The sequence below is a fragment of the Enhydra lutris genome, unplaced genomic scaffold, assembly GCF_002288905.1.
Source record: "Enhydra lutris kenyoni isolate GAN:26980312 unplaced genomic scaffold, ASM228890v2 scaffoldscaffold10, whole genome shotgun sequence".
Classification (NCBI taxonomy): Eukaryota; Metazoa; Chordata; class Mammalia; order Carnivora; family Mustelidae; genus Enhydra; species Enhydra lutris.
The window spans coordinates 6,528,978-6,552,643 of NW_019154094.1; the positions used below are offsets into that span (position 1 = coordinate 6,528,978).

General features: G+C 40.1%; 1 protein-coding gene across 1 annotated transcript in view; it reads right to left on the reverse strand.

The window, feature by feature from the left end:
* LOC111144179 (microtubule associated protein 4) overlaps positions 1-23,666 on the reverse strand; it is a 193,967-nt gene that overhangs the window by 92,657 nt on the left and 77,644 nt on the right. The window contains exon 3 of the mRNA XM_022498367.1: positions 13,819-13,884. Coding sequence (XP_022354075.1) covers positions 13,819-13,884 — 66 coding nt within the window. The remainder of the gene's footprint in view (positions 1-13,818; positions 13,885-23,666) is intronic.

Genomic DNA, 23,666 nt, shown 5'->3' on the forward strand with positions numbered 1-23,666 from the left:
AGCTCGAGGAGGGCAAATAACTTGCCCAAGAGACCCAAGCTTATGGGGTAGATCTATGCCTGCTCTTCTCACAGCCTCCTCAAATCGAAAGAAATCACTAAGAGGGACCTGTCCCCAGAAAGACATGTACTGATACCCGACAAAAATTACTACAATTGTATGTGCCCTTGCTCTTCGATATCTTTTCCCATGTGAAACCTGAAACAAACAGAAAGAACCACCTGCTCAGAGAAAGACGCTGGTGAAGAGAAAAGAAGGAAGCAAGATCAAAATGCTGGTGGCACATCACGATATACAAAATTTAAGTCGGGTCTTTGTTCTCTTTATACACAAAACAGTAAGGTGGCCCACTGCTCTTCTCAACATTAAACACAACAGCCATTACAGTCTAGACAGAAGCTTGTGATTTTTTACAATAGCAGAGAGCATAGCATAGCACAAGGCTTTATTATTACAAGTATGTTTCTCAACGTTGGTGACAGTGTTTTAGCCATGAAAATGAATTAGGTAAAGAGGAAGGTGGAAAGTCATTGTAAATCTAACATTGTTAGGGATATGGGAGTAACACCAGAGCAAATGGGCTAAATAACACATATGCAAAAGACAGGAGAGGCTACATTTGTATCCTGGATAAATTTTAAAAATTGCCTGCTACATCTGTTACATGCTATGGAAACACAGCAAGGGATGCTATGGGGCGGGGGCGGGGGAGGCCTGATATCCTTTAGAATGAGCAGGAAATACGCAATGACAGACATACCCCTCTGCTCCAGAGAGAGCTCTGCTCTCTGCTTTAGTCAGTGCCTCGGTGGGTACACCTTCCCCGTGCCCCCGTCACCTACTTTACATCCTTCCAACCCCTCCATCTTAGTAGAAATATCATTGCCAACTTGGTACAGACTTTCTCAGCACCACATTTCTTTCCTTCAAGACTTTTTTTTTTTTTTTTTAATTACACATTCAACAAGATGATTCATTCAATAGCTACTGAGCACATACTATGGTGCCAAACGCTGTTCTAGGTGCTGGGCCATGGCAGTGACCAAAACAGAAACCCTATCCCTGTCATAATATTTATCCTCTACTGGGGAAAGTCAGACAATAAGCAAGACAAATCATTAAACTGTATAAATTATAAAGTGACAAGTACCGTGGGGAAACAGAAAGCAGAGAAGTTGAGAGAGAAAAATAGAAGGGGTGTAATTATAGACAGACTAGGGAAGGCCACGCTGCTAGAGAGTGAACTGAGTCTATCTGAGGGAAGAACAATCCAGAGAAACAGCCAGAGCTGAGAGCCCAAGATAAGGGCCCACCTGGCTTGTTCAGTAACAGCAGCAGGAACACCAAGGAAACAAAGCTAGCAAAGGGGAGGGTATTACACAGCCTTGTGGCCGCTGGTAAGGACTTTGGCTTTTACTTTAAGACGGGAACTCACTGGCGAGGTTTTAAGCAAAAGCATAACATGATCTATATACAGGACCCCTACTGGATGCTGTTGAGAACACACTGGAGGGAGCCAACAAATGGAGGTGGGAGACTAATGGTAGGTTATTACAACAGTCAAGTGAGAGGAGGTGGGTCCAATCAGAGAAAGAGCAGTGTGGGTGGTGAGAAGTGGTCAGGTTCCAGGTTGATTTTTCTGACAAATTAGGTGTGGGGTCCAAAATAAAGAGATAAGGGAAGCCAAATGTTTAGGCTGAGCAACTGGAAGAACCTTCTATTTTCATTTAATGGAGAAGCAGGTTTTGGTTTTTGTTTGTTTTGATTTGGGGGCAGGGAGGGGGGTGGAACCAGTTCAGTTTGGGACACCTCAGCTTGAGATGTCAACTTTATATCCAAATGGAGATTTCAAATTCTAATTTCAAATTTCCCTAGGACTCATCCAAACCTCCTCATGGAATTTAACTATTACTACACATCTGTTCTTACCAAATGTTCCCTATAACTCTTCAGCATTTAACTGTTTACATATTTGCATACTTCTCTCTGCAACTGGACAAACTAGAACAAATCCACGGGACAGCTAATATATAAAGCATTACTTTAATTCTAAATAGGGCTGTCATGTACACGATGGTTAATTTGAAAATCATCTTTTTTATTGAGCTAGCTTATTTTTACCATTTTTTAAAACTTTTACCATTTTTAGTATACAGTTCAGTAGCGTTAAGAACATTCACAAAGGTTGTGCGAACGGCACTGCCATCCATCTCCAGAACTTTTCTTATCTTGCAAAACTTAAAACTCTGTCCCAGCTTTCTGTGTCTATGAATCTGACTATATATGGAACCTCATCTAAGAGTAATCATGTAAGTGAATCAGTATTTGTTCTTTTGAAACTGGCTTCTTTCTTTCGGTATAATGTCTTCAAGGTGCATCCACGATGGTGCATGTATTAGAATTTTCTTCCTTTTTAAAGGCTGAACATCACTCCTCTGTATGAATATACCACATCTGAGTGATCCATCCATCCATGAGTAGGCATATGCGTTGCTTCCACCTTTTGGCTACTGTGAGGAATACTGCTGTGAACACAGGTGTATAAATAAGTTCAAGTCTCTGCTTTCAATTCTTTGGGGTATATACCCAGAAGTGGGATTGCTGGATCATTCAGTAATTCTGTTCCTAATTTCGTGTAAAACTACCAATCCAGGGGCACCTGGGTGGATCAGTGGGTTAAGCCTCCGCCTTCAGCTCGGGTCATGATCTCAGGGTCCAGGGTTCGAGCCCCACATCGGGCTCTCTGCTCAGCGGGGAGCCTGCTTCCCCCTCTCTGCCTGACTGCCTCTCTGCCTACTTGTGATCTCTCTTTCTGTGTCAGATAAATAAATAAAATCTTTAAAAAACAAAAACAAAAGACTACCAATCCACATCCTATGGTGGTTGCACTATTTTACATTCCTGCCAATCATGCACAAGGATTCCAGTTTCTCCACATCCCTACCGACACTTGTTATTTTCTGTCCGTTTGCACTGTTTGGAGAACAGCCATCCTCGTGGACGTGCAGTGCTATCTCACTGCGGTTCTGACCGACGTTTCCCTAATGTGCAGTGATGCTAAGCATGTTCTCACGTGCTACTGCTATCTGCAGCTCTTCCGTGGGGAACTGTCGATTCAAGCCCCTGGCATATTTTTAATCTAGTTATTTGTTTTTATGTTGTTGAGCTGTAGGAATGTTTTATATATTCTGGAAATTAATCCCTTATTCAGACATGTGTTGTGAATATTTTCTCCCATTCTAGGGGTTGCTTTCTACTAGTGTCCTCCGATACACACAAGTTTCTGATTTTGATGTGGTTGAGTTTATCTATTTTAACTTGTGGCCTGTGTTTTGGGGTCATATCCAAGAAATTACTGCCAAATCCAATGTCATGAAGCTTTTGCCCACTGTCTTCTTCTAAGAGTTTTATAATTTTGGCTCTTATGTTTAGGTCTTTGATCCCTTTTGAGTTATTTTTTGCATATGGTGTAAAGTAAGGATCCAATGTCATTCTTTTGTGTGTGGATATGCAGCTGTCCTAACACCATTTGTTGAAAAGACTATCTTTTCCCCCCACTGAATGGTCTTAGCACTCTTGTCTATAATCATTTGACCCAATTTGCAAGGGTCTAAAGTCATTTGACCATATTTGCAAGGATTAATTTCTGGGCTCTCTATTCTATTCCTTGGTCTATAGGTCTTTATCCTAGAACCAACCATTTTGATTTCTGTAGTAGCATTGTAATTAAGTTCTGAAATCAGGAAGTGAGAAACCTCCAACTTTATTCTTTTTTAAGATTGTTCTGGCTACGTAGGGTCCTTTGAGATTCCATATGAATTTTAGGATAGATTTTGCCTATTTCTATGAAAAAAACACAGAGAAAGTGGTTGGATTTTGAAAGAAAAAAATCATCTTTTGAAAAAGCATTTTAATCTTCCTGCCAATGATTGACATTTTGCTATTGCTTTGGAAGCTCCTAGAAGCTCATAGTTGTAGTAATCATTTGTTTACATCCTTTTATCCAAACCCTGGAATTTTTCAAAAGGAGTGAATCTGTGAGCAATATAAAAACCATGTAAGAGTTAATTATATTATTCAAATTTCTCCTTTAAAACATTAGAGCCCTAAAATACATGAATAAAAAAAACTATCAAACTGAGAAATAAGACAGTTCAACAATGATTATTAGAGGCTTCAATACCCCCACTTTCAATAATTAATAGGAGTAGACAGAATACCAATAAGGAATAGAGGGCCTGAACGACATAATCAACCAACCAGACCTAACAGACATTTTATAGCACATTCCACGCAACAACAGCAGAATATACATTCTTCTCAAGTACACACAGAACATTTTCTAGGACAGACCATATGTTAGGCCATAAAACAAGCCTGAATATATTTAAAAGGACTGAAATCATACAAAGTATGTTCTACAACAAGAATGGAATGAAATTAGGAAATGACAACAGGAGACAGTTCGTAAAATTCATAAATATGTGGAAATTAACAACACACTCTTAAATTATCAATAGATCAAAAAAAATCACAAGGAAATTAGAAAATACTTTAAGATGAATGAAAATGGGGGTGCCTGGGTGGCTCAGTGGGTTAAGCCTCTGCGTTCAGCTTAGGTCATGATCTCAGGGTCCTGGAATCAAGCCCCACATCAGGCTCTCTGCTCAGCAGGGAACCCGCTTCCCACCGCCCCCCCGCCCGCCTCTCTGCCTACTTGTGATCACTCTCTCTGTCAAATAAATAAATAAAATCTTAAAGAATTTTGAGATGCAGCTAACGCCGTGCTTAGAAGGAAATTTGTATCTGTAAATCCCTACATTAAAGGGGGGGGTAAAAAAAAAATCACAAGTCAATAAAAGAACTTTCCACTTAAAGAAACCAGAAGAAGAGCAAACTAAACCCAATGCAAGCAGAAGAAAGGGAATAATGAGAGTGAAAATAAATGAAGTAGAAAAGAGAAAAATAGAGTAAACTCTGTAAAACCAAAAGTTGATCCTTTGAAAATACCAACAACATTGACAAATATTTAATTGGACTTATCAGGAGAAAGAGCTAGGACTCGAATTACAAATAAACTAAAAAATGCAAGAGGAGATTGTCAACACCAAACCTTATAGAAATAAAAGGGTTTATGAGAGAGAATTACAAACAATGGTATGTCAACAAATTAAAAGATGAAATGGGCAAATTCCTAAAAAGGCAGGAACTACTAAAACTCATTCAAAAAGGAAAACATTAGGAATGGGAAATTCCAGAACTAACTTTTGTGATTAGTTCTATAGTTTCTAACAATTAGGCTTTGAAAATTAGTTCTGTGATAGGTGGAATTCTTTCAAAATTCTCTCTATAGAATACAAGAACCTCATTCCTCACAGTAAGGCAAACGCAGATGAAATTTTTGTTGAATTAACCTCTTGGTTAGTTGGACACCTCTTGTTCCCAACCCTCCGTAAAGTCCATCTTTCACTCTACCGCAACAGCGGCATTAAGCTGTATGTCAGTATGATCTGACTGTTGGCTGCCTCATGCCATCCCTGGTCCCAGAGATGAGGCATCTGCAGTCTGGCATGGCCAAAGTGCAAACCCAGAAGCACAACCATCAACCGAGAGATGGCACAGGATTAAGGCCACTTTGTCCACAGAAGTGACTAAGTAATACCTCATTGTACTGGCTTTTCCTCTTTTCCAATTTCCCTCTTCCTGGTCCCCTGCTCTTTATTTCATGGGATCACTTCTCAAACTGAACTACCTACCTACATACAAAGCTCTTGCCTCGGCCTGGATTTTCTCCCAGAGAGTTAGTGCCTAAAAAAGGCTTGAAAACAGGAACGGGCCTTTAAAGGTCCGGTCCTTCCAACTGCCTTTGTGACCGTGGTCAGCACTCTGAAGACCCACTGTGATATGACATACTGTGATAGAGAGGGCACAGGGCTCAAAAGCCTAGGTTCAGTTTTGAGCTCTATTATTAACCTAACTTCAAATTCTTCAAATGAAAAATGGATATACTATTACACATTCCAAAAGAGTTTACAAACTCTAATGTGTTATACAAATAACAGTTATCCTTACTATTCTTAAGATGTATCAGAAAAACCTGTTCAAGTCTACATTCAGGTAAAAATACAAGATCAAGTTACAGAAGCTGTGTGCGAATATTAGTTCTTTCAGTAAAATTCCTCTGGTCTCTGACAGAGATGGCTATATCTATAATGCTTAATTTCTTTTAGAAAGGAGAATGTATTCATATATTACTTAAGAAATCACAAATAAAAAGGAAAAATATTCTATATCTACATATGCCTTTTGGCATAGGTGGAGTTTCATTCCATAAAGGCAGGCAAATCATACTAAGTTATGGTTTAAAATCTTGGGGTTTAAGCCCCTGGGGGTACCCAGTTAGTTAAGCATCCGCCTTCAGCTCAGGTTGTGATTCCAGAGTCCTGGAATCGAGTCTTGCATTGGGCTCCCTGCTCAGCAGGGAGTCTGCTTCTCCCTCTCCTTCTGCCCCTCTCATCCCTGCCTCATGTTCTCTCTCTGTCTTAAATGAATAAATAAAATATTTCTTAAATTTAAAAATAAGTAAAAATAAAAAGCGTATCAGAATAATGAATTCACTCAAAGCTCAGAAGAAGCTGTCTTATCTTATTCGATACCAAGCTCCAGTAGAAACTGGAATCAAATGTCTCACTGTACAATTAAATGCTCAGTGCGTGAGCGGGTTTTCAAGGGAGTCCTATATATTCTAGAAGGGAATGTAACATGTTGTGTTAATGGGTATATGTGAAATTTTCTGATTAGTTCTACATTTTAACCAGAAATCCATGAAAAACAACAACAAAAAACTTCAAGAAACATAAGGTGTTCATATTTTATTCATGTGTCTCCAATAGGCAACTTCTATCTGGAAAATGGAAGAAAGAAACCAAACCTTTGTTTTCAGGATTCGGAGGGGGGAGAACGGAGGAAAGGATGTCTTGCTGTGTCCACATCTAGGAACACGGTGTGCAGCTTTATGTTCAGGCTTCATTTATAAGTTAAATGCCAACTTAGACGTTGGTTATATAACTGCTCAGAAAACTCTATTATTTTCCTGCTAAGATTTCACATTTTTTGTTTCTCAGATTTTTTTTTTTGAGATTTTATTTATTTGACAGAGAGAGCACAAGCAGGGGGAGTAGAAAAGGGACAAGCAGGCTCCCCTTTGAGCAAGGAGCCTGATGCAGGGCTCAATCCCAGGACCCTGGGATCCTGACTTGAGCTGAAGGCAGACACTTAACCGACAGGCACCCAGGTGTCTCTCTCGAAATTTTTCTAATGCTAAATTCCTTTAGCATTAGATGCTACAGGAGACAGTGATCAAACACATAGGATCTCATTTGTGTCATGACATTGTGACAAGGCAGTTTTACCGTTTCCCTGCAGGTATGACCTGAGGGATTGATAGCACGTCACATTCAGAACTATTGTCACAATAAAAAGCCACCTTGTCTGTTCACAATGGAAACCACCAGTAATACTTTAGGCACTTCGTATACTGCATCCAGCTTAGACTCCATGGTAGCACAGATGTTTATACCACCAATAATTTGTGGTTAAGTCTTGTTAAGCCTTCACTGTAATGGAAACAGCATCCATATAAAATTGAGAATAATGCACTCTTACACATTACTTAGAAATGAAGTTGATAGGGCGCCTGGGTGGCTCAGTGGGTTAAGCCGCTGCCTTCGGCTCAGGTCATGATCTCAGGGTCCTGGGATCGAGTCCCGCATCGGGCTCTCTGCTCGGCAGGGAGCCTGCTTCCCTCTCTCTCTCTCTCTCTCTCTGCCTGCCTCTCTCTCTACTTGTGATCTCTCTCTGTCAAATAAATAAATAAAATCTTTAAAAAAAAAAAAAAAAAAAAAGAAATGAAGTTGATATTCTGTGCCTGTGTCTTTGTTCAAATCCCTCTCTAGCCTCCCGTCTCCATTCACCTTATTATCAGGTCGACAAGGGGGAAGAATCCAATGGTACCCAGGTTTCATCTCTTTCTCCCCCCCTCTTTTTTTTTTAAGATTTCATTTATTTATTTTGAGAAAGGGCGGGGGGGGCAAACGGGAGGAAAGACAGAGGGAGAGAATCCTCAAGCAGATTCCCAACTGAGCCCAGAGTCAGATGCGGAGCTCTGTCTCACAACCCATGAGACCATGACCCAAGCTGCAACCAAGACTCAGACATGTTATTAACCAACTGAGCCAGCCAGGCACCCCTCATCTCACTTTCATCAAAATGAATATACTAAAATCCGAGAATTGTCTCCATCTCACCAAAAGCCTTAATACTAGTGTACTTATAAGAAAGTCAGTGAGGTTTCTGAATTATTATTTATATTTTGAAATTCGGGTGCTTTAAACCTAAGAAGAGATTGTGTTAAGCCCTCTTAATAAAACCTAAGAGGGTGCCTGGCTGGCTCAGCTGGTAGAGCCTGTGACTTGATGGCGGGGTTGTGAGCTCGAGTCCCACATTGGGTGTAGAGATTACTTACAAACAAAATTTTTAAAGACACCTCAGAACATTAAAGTGAGTTTACTTAATAAAAAGAAATGTCTTGCCAAGCTAAAAAAAAAAAAAAAGTTATTTATGCCATGCAAATTACCTTAGGCATAGAACCTTTTCAATGTCTCAATTCGGTCAATATATTGCATTTCAAATCTACATACTGTAAAGAAACACTAAACCTGAGTGGGTAGGGAATTGGGCATTTGGTTGAATTCTTCCCAGCGGCAGCATAACCAAGTTACAAAATAAAATGTCACTGAATGTTAACAGTTTCAATTGATAATTCAGGACGTATTTGAGGAAGATCGTGAACGTGAATTTGAACTAAACATACATGTAATATTAGAAGGCATCTAACAATAATTGATACGCCATGAAACTCTTTTGGGTTAACTGCATATTGCCACTCTGCCAACTGTTTTTCTCACCAGATGCTATAAAATATCAGTCATTTGGGCTTGTAGATAAAAAGGAGTTACTCTGAGAATCAAAAACAACACTGTAAGTGAAAACGAAAATGCCTGGCAAAAACTAAAAAGTCCACACAATTATGAAATTATTATGGGTAGGATTGGAAGTTTAGTTAGACCAAGAACTCATTCCTCAAGAGTCTTTATTTGCCAAACTTATGTCTTAGTCACATTATACTTCAATAATTAAGACTCCAACCAAAATCCAGTCTGTAAGGTGTTAATGTAAGATGTTTATTAGTGTAATTTATTCAGCACAATGATCACATTAAAATGTCCCAATATACAAACTGTTAAAGTCTGAAGTCACAAAAAATATAAACTCAGGTGCATGAACGAAGTTATATAAAATATTATTTGTAAACAATATTCTACATCTTCAACATTGGGCCGAAAAAGGAAAAAAAAAGAGAGAGAGAGAGAGAGAGAGATTATATATAATAAATATCATATTCCAACAGAGCAACCCTGACCAGTCTGGTAACCTCACACTTGGGCGTGATCACGATGGCAACACAGCATTTCCTTACAGCACTGGCTACTTTATACAAAGCTATATGCAAAAAAAATGAAACATCCTAGTGAAACAGACAAAGCTAACAATATATACCACATTTTAGCTGGCTAGTAGTAGAAAATTTCAATTCCATTAAAAAAATTTTTTTAAAAAGTCAAGCAAAAACACAGCAAAATGGAAATAAAAGTGAAATAAATCAATGTAATAATGGAGTGTGTGTCCCTTTGACCACTGCCAGAGCAGAGCTGCACCCAGGCTTCTCCAAACACCTGTCACTTAGACAAGCTGTAGAGACCGGTGAGAGGTGATAGAAAAAATGTCAATTATGATCCTTAAAAAGTTAGCACTACCAGTTTAAAAATTTCCCGAGCCAAAAAACTAAAGCCAAACCAACCAACCACACACAAAGAATCAAGAAACATACCGAACAACTGCACACCAAAGGGAAAATGCTATGTTCTATTTGATGGGTGCTCTCCCGTGGTTAAGAGTTTTCATATTTTATCAACTGCTTAGAAGGGAAACATCAGCATTTCCCTCTAAAATGTGCCTCCTCTGGGAATCTTCTCTCCAAGAACTCACAGGAGGAATTCTTGGCAGCATGACCCCTGTTAATGATAAGAGGGAATGAATGCTTCCTAAATTCCGGAAGTCACAGGGACTCCGTTGAAACTTCCATAATATTCTGATTTTTCCATCTCAAAAGCAGTCTTATGTCAGAAGATCTAAAATAATGTACATCTCAAAATCTCCCTCAGAATATACGGCCAATTATTTAATTTGAAATATTAATATTCATATTTATATTAATAATATAAATATTATTTAATTTGAAACAATATCTTGGTGATTGTGATAACCTCCACAATCAGTAAGAGGATAGAAAATTAGAGAGTATTTCTCATTCTGGATCTTAAACCAGAACTCCTTTAAGATTTCAAAACATGGTCCAGGTTTTATATTCTATTTCTCAAAATCCAATCAAAGCTTATTATCTGAAAATTTCTGCAGTACTTCTTCCAAATGGTTCTTCCAGGTTTTTTAGCTCTTAGTGTGGGAAAATGAGGAGTGAGAATGAAAAAGTCCCAATGGGACAACCCTCAGAATACACGGAGTATAAATGCTAATGTTCATGGTAAAGGTCTTCACATGTGGTCCACCAATCCCACTGGTATGCTGCTCCAGAGATCAAAGGGATCCTGGACACTACCTGAACTGAGTGTGAGTCCAATCTGATAACCATTTCATTAGAAAACAGATAAGCTGGTTGTGGTTCTTCAGTGCACTGCAATGTACTTTCATTCTCATGTTTTTATACAAGAGGTTGTTTTCTATCTGTATCAATATCCCAGTAGTCTGACAATACAGGGTTGCATTTTAACTTCTCAGTTCTTGTTTTGATAGCTCATGATCATGTTATGAAAGTAACTTTGCTTATAAAATTTCAGAGACAATAAAAGGTTGTCAGATTTTCAAGAAAATCTAAGACTCTAGACAAATAAACCATAATTTCGTCATAGAAACCATTTCAGCCCAACTTGCAAATAACAAAATATGGTTTAATTTGAGGAAATGCTTTTCAAAGTTTAATCAGAGCTACTCTAAATGAGAAAACTTTAAATTAAAATTGCTATCGTCATTCAGATTTTAGTAAGCTGGAGAGATACATAGGTAGCCTAAAAGATTACCCTTCCCTAAAAGCAAGCTCACAGAGGAAGAGAGGAGGGGGAGGAAAAGGGAGGGTCGACTGCAGTACTGGTGGACTCAATCCCTTTATGAAAGCACACATTCTCATTTGGTGTTATGAGATCCTGATTCATTATGAAGATCTGAAAACCAAATGGAAAAGGCCAACTCAAAATGTTTAAAGAAAAGAAAAAAACGCAAGAATGAATAAAATGATAAAATGGGTTTTAAAAGAGAACAAGAAATAAAAGACCTTGGATGACCTTTATAAAATACTAAAAATTAAAAATAATTCATCTTGTACTTTGTGCTCACAAAGGGAAAGGAGGTTCCATCAAGCCCTGCAGAGCACAAAAGGAAGCAGGTGGTTTGCTCAGGCATCAGCAGAAAGGCCCCGAAGAACTACCCTCCGCCTCTTCTACACCGTGTCCAGGAAGGAAAAGCAAAGCTCTGCAAAATGCTGAAGGTTTTAGAAGTGTAACGGTGCTTAGGAAAGATCACTGGTCTGGTGTTGCAGCAGCCCCAGTGTGGAGAGACACGTTAGGCTTCTAGGAGGAGAAAAATAGAAAGGGAGGAAGAAGTAGGAAGGGAAAGGAAAGGGCAGAAAAGCACAGGTCATTAGTAAACAGCAAGTTCAACATAGCAAGATGCTCATAAACCCTTTATAAGCTATCAGTGGAGCTGGTCTGCGATTAGGACTAGAGACATCCTGAACGAAATAGAAATGGGAATTTTCAAAATGGCAATGAGCTACGTGCTCTAGTTTAGTAATGGCCAAATTAGAATGAGGTCACAACATGCTCCAGAAACATGCATTCTCTGTCCCCTCCCACTCCTTCCCATCCCCAGTGAAACATGCATATTTTCAAGTGGTCAAATTCAGAATGCGAACATCTTGCCGTATGCAAACTATATTCTACCTGTTGCCATAATGTCGTTGGGTAGTTCATAAATATCTAGGTTCTTTTTTGCCACCAGGGAACTAATAGTCTTGAAACAGTAAGGGCCAGGCTGTATGTTTTTCCTGTTCTTTTTTTTTCCTGTGCTCTAAGAGTTGGCCATGGGAAGCAATTACTACACAAAGTCTCTTCTGGTCATACCTGACATCTTGCTGGAGAAATCTACCCTAGTTTTGATAGCTATTTCTTTTCTGGATGAAAATGGCATCCACTCTTCCAAATGGCTAATCAAGTCAATCCCCTCCAAGCCTTTCCTTTCCCTGGCACTACCTCCTTGTTAAAGAAAGCTGAACTTACCCATTTTTTTTAAAAGTTCATGTTCAAGCTTCTCCTTTAATCACAGAGACATTTCCATAAATGTATCCTTAAAACTATACTACATAGATGACTTTGCTTTCAAAGCAGGCACAGGAACAGTCAATAACACAACAAAGATTATCAAAGAAATACAAAAAATTCAGTTCACAGAACTGGAAGATGAGGTGGCACTTCTGGCTGCTTTTACCTTAAAGAGTCTCTGAGTTATGAGCTGCTAATAAGGATGTTAATGTCACTGGGCAAAACTAACATTCACAACAAATGGAAACCAGCCATCAGTCAATCAGAGGTCCAAAGATACATACAACATTTCCAAAGGTCACAGAATAAAGAATAAATCCTGGAGTAATCGCTTTTGCTTATAGAAGGCTTTCTGGGAGCCTTAAAAACTGAGCAATCATACGGTGGCTCAAGGAAAGTCTTCTCTAGGCTGAGGCAGTCTTACACGAGAAACATAGACACAATCGTATCTAGCACTTGCCTCCAGTGCAGTAGTGTGAATCAATGTAATGCCCCAGTTAAGAGCACACTCTGCAGCAGAGAACAATTTACTTGGCTGTTAGATGTCTGTTCATTTGGGTCAACAGTGTCAGCCTGATCACAACTGCAAAATAAGTGCAGTTATTTACAGAAATAGACATTGACTCCCCTGTCAGCTACCTGACAGAAGATGATTTGCATAGTACAACATTCCTGTGGACCTCACTACTGCTTCGAGAACTCTGCTCAAGACAAATACAGGGGGTCAGGGGTAATGAGGTGCCAGTCACGAGATGGGAAGCCACAGGGGTTCAGGGCTAGCTGATGGGAGTATCAAAGCCCTAGTTAATGGGCTAGGTATTAAGTTAAAGACAGATTTCAGAAGTTATAGTTAATGGGGGAAAAGAATAAAAGACTGAGGGCAAAATCAAACGGGAAGAACTTTTAATTTGTAGGGTCCCTAACACTGAGCCATGCATGGAAAGCAAGCTAATAAGTGCAGGAGAGAAGAGCCTGTATAAAGAGCCATAGTGGCCAAAGGCCTCCAATGTAACATAGTCTGATGATGATTAGTCTGCATCTATAAGCGTATTTTTAAGTTTGATCCAGCTCTTCTGTGGTATAATTACAACAAATACTCAAGAAACAGCAAAGGAAATTCATTCATTCTTTCTGTTGTTGGAGATGTTACGTGGCAGAGGGTCCTGGACTTGAATACATCCAACAAGAACAACAATACCCTTAGAAATAGTTCAAGTGATTCACTGCCATGTTCCTTAAAGGACCTCATCAAGGTGTTTACTGCGAGTATTTCAGAACCGCATCTGGGGAATCCCGGTGAACCACTTACCCGTAGTTTCATTCCCTTCTATTCCATGGTCGCCATTGGCTAGCCCTGCTGGCTTGGAGGGAGCACCTGCAACAACCACAAAGAGTAATTACCACAGAGACAGCAACAGGGAAAACAGCTTCAGCACTATGTAACCAGGTGGAATTTGTCCCTCTTCACGGCATGAGCTTAAAGCAGGTAAAAATCTGTCCAAAATGTAAAGAGCCAATAAAAGGAAATCAAGAAACAGAACAGAACTGAGTCATTCAATTTTGCGATACCCAAACACTACAGAAGAACCTTTCTTAATAAGCAAGCTGAGGGGTGCCTGGGTGGCTCAGTGGGTTAAAGCCTCTGCCTTCGGCTCAGGTCATGATCCCAGGGTCCTCGGATCGAGCCCCGAGTTGGGCTCTCTGCCCAGCAGGAAGCCTGCTTCCTTTCCCCTCTCTCTGCCTGCCTCTCTGCCTACTTGTGATCTCTGTCACAATAAATAAATAAATAAATAAATAAATAAATAAATCTTAAAAAAAAAAAAATAAGCAAGCTGAAATCTTTTCTGTTCCGTAAACTGTCAAAGATCACCATTATATTCCACTCCAAAACCGTTTCAAAGCACCATAGGTTTTATATCTGTGAGTCAAATCCAAAGCTACAAGGGCACAGGGCCATTAAAAACAATTCCCACATCAAAAGTCCAGGGTTTCATCCTCACTCCTCCTGAGGATGAGAATTGCCTGGTCACCAGGATCACCTCTGGAAGCAGAGAACTATTTTTGTTTTTCTTTTAATCTTAGTTGTTCTAATATAGTTGTGTCTCATTCCCTAATGACTAAAGATGTTGAGCATCTCTGCATGTTTATTTGCCATCCCTTTCTTTAGTGAATTGAATGGTCAAATTTTTTCATCGTTTTTATTTGGGTTGTTTTTTTTTTTCTTATTATTTAGTTCTGAGGACTCCTTACATATTCTGAATACCAACCCTTCATCAGATGAATTCTGCAAATATTTCCTCCCAGCCTATAACTTGCATTTTCATTCTTTTAGCCATGTCTTTGCAGAGCAAAAGTTTAAATTCTGATGAACACTAATTTTCCACTTTTCCCCTCATGCTTTTTTTATGTTTTCAGTGAAGTATCTAAGAAATCCCTGTCTAGGGCCACCTGGGTGGCCCAGTCAGTTGTGTGACTGACTCTTGATTTCAGCTCAGGTCTTGATCTCAGGGTTGTAAGTTCGAGCCCCACACTGGCTCTGTGTGGAGAGTGGAGCCTACTTAGAAATTTAAAAACTTTAAAAAAAATCTTTGTCTAACCCAAGGTCACAGGATTTTCTCCTATGTTTTCCTCTAGAACTCTGTAAGTTTTCAAAATTTAGGCGATAAATTTCATATATGACAGAAAATATGGGTCTAGATTTATATTTTTGCATATGGACATCTAATCATTCCTGTATCATTTGTTGAAAAGACTATCCTTATTCCACTTAACTGCCTTTGCACCTTTGTTGAAAAATCAATATACCATACCATGTATGGATCTATTCTGGACTCTCTCTCTTCTATTCCACCAGCCTGTAAATCTCTTCATTTTTCCAGTACTATATCACCTTGATTACTGAATTTGTATAGTCCTTAACAGAGGTCGTGACAGTCCTCTTAATTGGGTGTTTTCCAAAATTGCTTTGGTTGTTCTAGGATATACAACCTTTTCTTAAAGGCTCTGGCTATAACATTTCAGCAACTGGTCTAGCCCTGCCATCAGCTTGCCAACCCAAGTTTCCCAATAGTCACTCAAGAACCAAACAGAGATATTTTTCATAAGACAAGTAAAAATCTAGAATGTATGCTACAAAAATATAAAATGCAAGATTTTACTTTGAAAGACAAGAAACTACGCTGCCCAACCTACTGACTCCTATAAATCCAAGGCAGAAATCTTTCATTTAAACTCACAAAAGATCTTGGATTCTGTTATCTCAGATAACAAAGGAATGGCTACAGAGAACAACCTGAAGAACAAGGCAGACTTAAAGGAGAATATGAATTACTTCCAAGAAAAAGGAATAAAAGACTGAAAGAGAATAGACTTTTATTAAATACCCACTATGCACAAGGCACCATGCTAGGGCTTCACGTATTATGTTTTACTTCTCCAGAAAGATGCCAACAGTTCTATCCCATATTTATGCCAAATATGGGACAGAACATGTTTGGCATAAATTTGCTTTTACTCCCACAAAGTAAGCTTATAAAATTTTTTCTTCCTAGCTCAAGAAAGAATACATATTTTAAAAATCTGCCTCATTTTAAAATGCAGATTGTAAAAAAATAAAATGCAGATTACAGGAAAATGCAAATCATAAAAAATACCATCTTCTGGTCATGAGAGTGATAAAATCTTTTTAAAATTTAATAATAGCCACTGTCGGCAACCGTGTAAGAAAACAGGTAATCTCATTATACCACTGGAGGAATATAAATTGGAACATCCATTTTATGAGACAATTTGGCAGTCTATCAAATTCTGAAATACTTAACCTGACAATCCATTTTAGGTGCGTAGTTCAGAGAAAGACATAAAAGTACACAAAAATGAAAGTTAATGAGATGTTTATTATAGCATTGTTTAAATGCCCATTGACAGATTCGCTAAATTGTGAAATAATATGTAATTTTAAAAGAAATAAGGTAGCTTTTCATGTGCTGAAATGGGAAGATCAAGAAAAAAATAAAAGCATGGGGCACCTGGGTGGCTCAGTGGGTTAAAGCCTCTGCCTTCGGCCCGGGTCATGATCCCGGGGTCCTGGGATTAAGCCCTGCATCGGGCTCTCTGCTCAGCAGGGAGCCTGCTTCCCTTCCTCTCTCTCTGCCTGCCTCTCTGCCTACTTGTAATCTGTCTGTCAAATAGATAAATAAAATCTTAAAAAAAAGAAAAAAGAAAAGCAAATATGGCATAACAGCATTATAAAACACACAAACACAACACATGCACATGCACACACAAATAATCAGAAAAAAAAAAGGGGGGGGAAAGAATATGTACCAAATGCCACTGATGGGGGACCAGAGATAGGGATAACAAGGAAAACTTTCACAGACATGAGGTCCTATTTTAATTGAGCACTTTAAAGAATTACTTAAGAGGAGGGATGCCTGACTGGCTCAGTCAGTAAAGCAGTCTGAGTTTAAGCCCCACAATGGGTGTAGAGCTTACTTAATAAAAATAGTAAGGGTGCCTGGGTGGCTCAGTCAGTTAGGTGTCCAACTCTTGGGTTTTGGCTCAGGTCATGATCTCATGGGTGGTGGGACTGAGCCCCAAGCCGGGCTCCACGCTCAGCGTGGAGTCAGCTTGTCCCTCTCCCTCTGCTTCTTCCCAGCTCATGTACTTGTGCTCCTTCTCTCTCTCTCTAATAAGTAAATAAATAAAATCTTTAAAAAGGGGGGGGGGGGGCAGGGAAGATGGCTTAAAAGAATAAGGTAATAAAAGACCTAGAAATCCAATGCACCAGAAATTATAAGGAATATCCTAAGAAATGAAAGCAAATGGGATCAGGGGCGCCTGGGTGGCTCAGTGGGTTAAGCCGCTGCCTTCGGCTCGGGTCATGATCTCAGGGTCCTGGGATCGAGTCCCGCATCGGGCTCTCTGCTCAGCAGGGAGCCTGCTTCCCTCTCTCTCTCTCTCTCTCTGCCTGCCTCTCCGTCTACTTGTGATCTCTCTCTCTGTCAAATAAATAAATAAAATCTTTAAAAAAAAAAAAAAAAGAAAGAAAGCAAATGGGATCATAATGAAGAATAAACCACAGCCCAAAGGTGGTACAGGAAAGCAGGATGGCAAAGTGCTCTATGCTTATAGACAGCAGGGATGATGGGGGCTCCATTAAAAGCTGTCAGCCCCCATTCCCCCTACACTTTCCTTCTCTCACCCCTCAAGTCTGCCTTGTGCTGACCCCAGATGGAATGGCGGGCCCTCACAGCCCACCTGGCAGCGCAGTCATATCCCTGTCAGAGGCAGGAGGGAGATCTCAAACAGACAGTATTACCAAATAACAGCGAAAAACTATTACCAAAAAAGTTAAGACATCACATTCAAAGAAAATAAGTATGACTCAGGGAAACAATGTTGATACAGCAAAAAGGAGACCAAAAAAAAAAAAAAAAAACAAAAACAAAAACAAAAAAAACCCTACCTGATTTCCCTCAGAAGGATAAAAGAAACAGATTCATGAAACGAAAGCAAGCCCCCGAACAAAGTGAATTGCCTACTGACTAACAAGTCCTCTTCCAAGTTAAACAGTTTCCAATTCTTTGCTTTCATCAAAACTGAAAGAGGTCATAATGTAGGTACCTTCTGATAGGACACTGAAAATAATTTTTTTCTAAAGATTTTTTTATTTTATTATTTGACAGCCAAGAGATCCCAAACAGGCAGAGAGGCAGGCAGAGAGAGAGGGGAAAGCAGGCTCCCTGCTGAGCAGAGAGCCCGATGCAGGATTCGATCCTAAGACCCTGGTTAAAGCAGAGGCTTGAACCCACTGAGCCACCCAGGTGCCCCTCTAATTGAAAATAAATTCTAATAATATTGACTTATAGAATTCTTTTTTTTTTTTTTAAGATTTTATTTATTTGACAGAGAGAGACACAGCAAGAGAGGGAACACAAACGGGGGGAGTAGGAGAAGCAGCAGCAGGCCTCCCACCGAGCAGAGAGCCTGATGCAGGGCTCAATCCCAGGACCCTGAGATCAGGACCTGAGCTGAAGGCAGACGCTTAACAACTGAGCCACCCAGGCACCCCTGACTTATGGAATTCTTAACATATACCTCAAAGAATGGAGGATATTGCCATAATAAGACTTCCATTCCCACATACTTAGCTATGTGAATAAAATTTCTGGCTATTATGTCTATTAAAACAATAGGAAGAGGAGGGCGTCTAGGTGGCTCAGTGGTTAAGTGTCTGCCTTCAGCTCAGGTCATGATCCCAGGGTCCTGGCTTCTAGCCCCACATCCGGCACCCTGCTCAACAGGAAGCCTGCTTCTCCCTCTCCCACTCCCCCTGCTTGTGTTCCTTCTCTCGCTGTCTCTCTCTCTGTCAAATAAATAAAATCTTGAAAAAAAAAAAAAAGAAAGAAAAAAAAAAAACAATAGCAAGAGGAGTGCCTGGGTGGCTCAGTTGCTTGAGCATCTGACTCTTGATTTCAGCTTAGGTCATGATCTCAGGGTCACGGGTGTGAACCCCATGTCAGGCTCCATGCTCAGAGAGTCTGCTTGAGATTCTGTCACCTTCTGTCCCCTTCCCTGTTTGCATGCACATTTTCTAAAATCAATCAATCAGTCTTGGGGAAAAAAAAAAAATAGAAATTGTTATTCTCTCTCACCCTAGCAAAAAACAATGTTCTACAGATTCATGATCTGAGAAAAGTATTAGTCCCCACCATTAAGAAAAACATTTCCAATCAAATTCAACTTTTATGGTTAGTTATGATTTACCAAAAATTATAATATATGTGACCAACTGGGTGCTACTAGTAACTGTGATCATAAGTCATCTTCAGGACCAAGTAAATACCTAAAAGCCTTATGGTTATAGCAACTTTTTAAAGTTAAAATTTAAGCTTATATACATATTTTGTTACAAAAACACAGTAACAGAGGCATCTGGGTGGCTCAGTTGTTAAGCGTCTGCCTTTGGGTCAGTCATGATCCCAAGGTTCTGGGATCTAGCCCCACATCAGGCTCCCTGCCTGGTGGGAAGCCTGTTTCTCCCTCTTCCACTCCCCCTGCCTGTGTTCCCCCTCTCGCTGTGTGTATGTCTCTCTCTCTCACTCTCTCTCTGTCAAACAAACAAATAAATAAATAAAAATCTTAATTTAAAAAAAAAACAGTAACAATCAAGAAAGACCTGTCAGTATAAAAATGTATTATACTAAGATAAAAGTCTACGATAGACACAGAGAAGTAAGAGTTCAAGGAATCAAAAGAAGGATTTACATTTCCAATGATAAAGAACAGCTTGCTCATGCATTTTTTAAAATAGATGATGATGAGAATCAAAATGCTATATATTTAGAAGCATTTGGATGCACTGAACAGAGTGGTGTAGCTTATTTTTATGTGGCAAAAGTAAAACATTCTGAAAATGACAGCTTTACAACTACCACCTCTAGCCAAAGCTTTAAATACCATCAACCTCCAGATTGTATCTCCAGCCCAGAACTCTCCTCTGAACTCCAGACTCTTTATCTAGCTGCCTACTGCTCTTCTCCACTCCAGTATCTTCTCTGCTATCAAGTAACTCACACTTGATAATTCCCAAAATTCCCTGAGTTTCTTACATTACCCTCAAAATCTACTCTTTCTGGAGCCTTCCCAATCTCAAATGATGGCCATTCCTTCCTTTCAGCTGCTCATGCTAAAACCCCTGCAGCCATCCAGGACTCATCCATAGCCATGCAAAGCAGCAGTCAGGGTGGTATGGCACGGGCTACTGCAGGACGGGAGGGGCTCCAGACAGAACCAGACATGTAGCAGATCCATCTTTTTCAAAGGAGCAAGAAAAAAAAAGAAGTAAATGAGATGGGCAGCCGGTTGAGATCTGATTTTCTTACTGAAGGGAAAAATTACGGTATGTTTGATGCTGCTGAATGATCCAGATGAAACAGAGGAACTGCTGATGCAGGAGACAGAAGAGACAACTGCTGTAGCAGCTCCCGGAGTAAGAGCACAGCTCACCCGAACAAGAGCAAGAGCAAAGGGCAAGGGGACGGCGGGTTAGGAGGAGATGCAGCAGGGGACATGCAGCAGGGGGACGGTGCAGAAGTTCTCTTCTGACTGAGTCTACTGACTGTTGTAAAAGTCATTGGCTGAGAATATAAACAGGAGAGCAAGTGCTAGAGGCTGGAACAGAAAGAAGATGTGAGAATTGTCTAGGAAAGTGGAAAAACTACAAATTCATATGAATTCGTAGCAGAGTGCTCAGGTTCAAAGTTCAAGTTCTTTATACGAATGAAATAATGCTCTCATTTCCATTTCCTAAAGATAGTACTTGCATGTCTAATAATTTTGCCTTGAGTTAAAGAAGTGAATCTTTAGTTCTGAAAAATAGAATCTGTAAGACATTAAATTAAGCAGAAAGTATGCATCCACGAAGATAGTTTCACAAAAGAACGCCGGGTTTAAAATCAGGAGACAATGGGGCCCCTGGGTGGCTCAGTGGGTTAAGCCTCTGCTTCGGCTGAGGTCACGATCTCAGGGTCCTGGGACTAAGCCCCGCATTGGGCTCCCTGCTCAGGGGAGGACCTGCTTCCCCCTCCCTCTCAGCCTGCCTCTCTGCCTACTTGTGTCCTCTCTCTCTCTCTCTCTCTCTCTCTGTAAAATAAATAAATAAATAAATAAATAAAATCTTTAAAATAAAGAAAAGGGGCGCCGGGGTGGCTCAGTGGGTTAAGCCTCTGCCTTCAGCGCAGGTCATGATCTCAGGGTCCTGGGATCGAGCCCCGCATCGGGCTCTCTGCTCAGCAGGGAGCCTACTTCCCCCTCTCTCTCTGCCTGCTTCTCTGCCCACTTGTAATTTCTTTCCCTGTCAAATAAATAAATAAAAATTTTGGGGCACCTGGGTGGCTCAGTGGGTTAAAGCCTCTGCCCTCGTTCAGCTCAGATCATGATCCCAGGGTCCTGGGATAGAGCCCTGCTTTGGGCTCTCTGCTCAGCAGAGAGCCTGCTTCCTCCTCTTTCTCTCTTTCTCTCTCTCTCTCTCTCTCTCAATCTGTTTGCCTGGCTCTCTGCCTACTTGTGATCTCTGTCTCTGTCAAATAAATAAATGAAATCTTTAAAAATAAATAAATAAATAAATAAATAAATAAAATCGAGAGACCTGGGTACAGTTGTGGTCTGTCACTATTAACCAAATGATCAAATGCAACTCCCTTGTGCTTTCTAATCCTTAAGAGCCTCCCCTGGAAAATGGGATAATATTTACTTCCCATGGTTATCATGAGGACTAATAATACTGCAGGCAGTACCGTGCCAATCGTAGTGTTAAGAAAACGTTAACAACTATTCTTAGTCTTGTTGTTATTAACTACAGATACATCAGCTCGAGACTGATCAATCTGCAGACCAACTATAGATTAATTGGAGACTGATCACTAAACTTTAAACTTGGGGGGCGCCTGGGTGGCTCAGTGTGTTAAAGCCTTTGCCTTCGGCTCAGGTCATGATCCCAGGGTCCTGGGATTGAGCCCTGCATCAGGCTCTCTGCTCAGGAGGGAGCCTGCTTCCTCCTCTCTCTCTCTCTCTCTCTCTCTCTCTCTCTGTGTCTGCCTGCCTCTCTGCCTACTTGTGATCTCTGTCTGTCAAAAAAAAAAAATCTTTAAAGTAAACTCGGGAGAATAATGAAATTGATTTACTTTTGCCTTCTATAAAAAACCCCTAGCTTAAGTGACATTACTAGACTAAGTAATAATTATGAGTCTAAGAAATAAGCAACTCGCCAGAATAAAATAAAAGCCAAACAAGGAGGTCAGAATAAAATAAAAGAGAGACTGAGATTCTACCATACATAGGACACCTTACAATCTTTAAAAAAAAAAAAAAAAAAAAAAAAAAAATCCAAGCCCAGGAGAGAATTAAAACAAAAAATCCAAAACAAATAAAACATTATAATATAAAAACAACAGGTTTTATTTTTAAGTTCTTTTTTTTTTTTTTTTTTAAGATTTATTTATTTGAGAGAGAGAGAGGAAAAAAAAGAGCAGGACAGGCAGAGGGAGAGACAGTCTCAAGCAGACTGTGCTGAGCACGGAACCCAGGCTCACCACCCTGACATCACGACCTGAGCTGAAACCAAAAAAAAAGTCAAATAAATGCTCAACCGACTGCACCACCCAGGGGCCCCAATAATTAAGCTGTAAAGTAGGAAAGAGGCTCATGGTACATTACTGGGTAAGTCCTAATTCAAAAGATACCACACTCCCTTCTTTCTCTAATTCCCCTAGAGGGACACCCATTTCATGAAATGAAAACTTTCTCAGCTAAACACCTATAGCACTGGAAAAAAACACAACTAATCATGCTCTGAGAGATAAAGATATTAGAATTCACTGTTTTGTTTAATCTCTTCTTTCACAGGTGATTTCCAAGTCCCACAGCTAGCAAACCAGTCTGGCAGAGGTTAGTAGCAAGAAGCTGAAAGGGCATGTATACTGTGAGGAAAACAGCCACAGTGAGTCACTTTGGGCAAAATGGGGGGGGAATTCAGCATGATCTCAGTGCAAGGGCACCTTCCAGTGCAGAAGTCAGGCCTGTTCCAAGACTGCCCTCTGGTGGCCAATAAAGTTGGCTGCGGTGATCTGTGATAGAAGGCGTAGCAGCTGAACAAGAGGAAACTGCAGTATCTAGTTATCAACCTTTCTAGCACTTATTTCGGCCTTTTCTCCTGGATCAATGTTTCTCATCTTGGGCGCATCAAAGTCACCTGCAAGAGCTTGTTAAAACAGAGACTGCTGAGCTCCATACCCAGAGTTTCTGAGTCCCTGTGGGCCCAAGTGAAAGGATACTGCTGGTCCAAGGACCACACTGGGAGAACCACTGTCCTATGTTAATACATTTTACAGAAACAAGTTGTTAGCCGTGAACTTCCTGGAATGCTGGGGAGAGGGTATTCTCCCACTCCCACGAGGAGAACTATCTAAGCACAGAGCTCAGAAAAATTATGTGACTTGTTCACAGATTTGCCAACTATTTGTGTCTCAGCATCAACAAAATGCTAGATGCTCATTCAAACAACTATGACGATGTTTTGAATGAACAGAAGTCACAAAAGTATTATTGTTTTGTTATTTACATATAAAAGAAAGCTGTCTTTTGTCTCCCTGG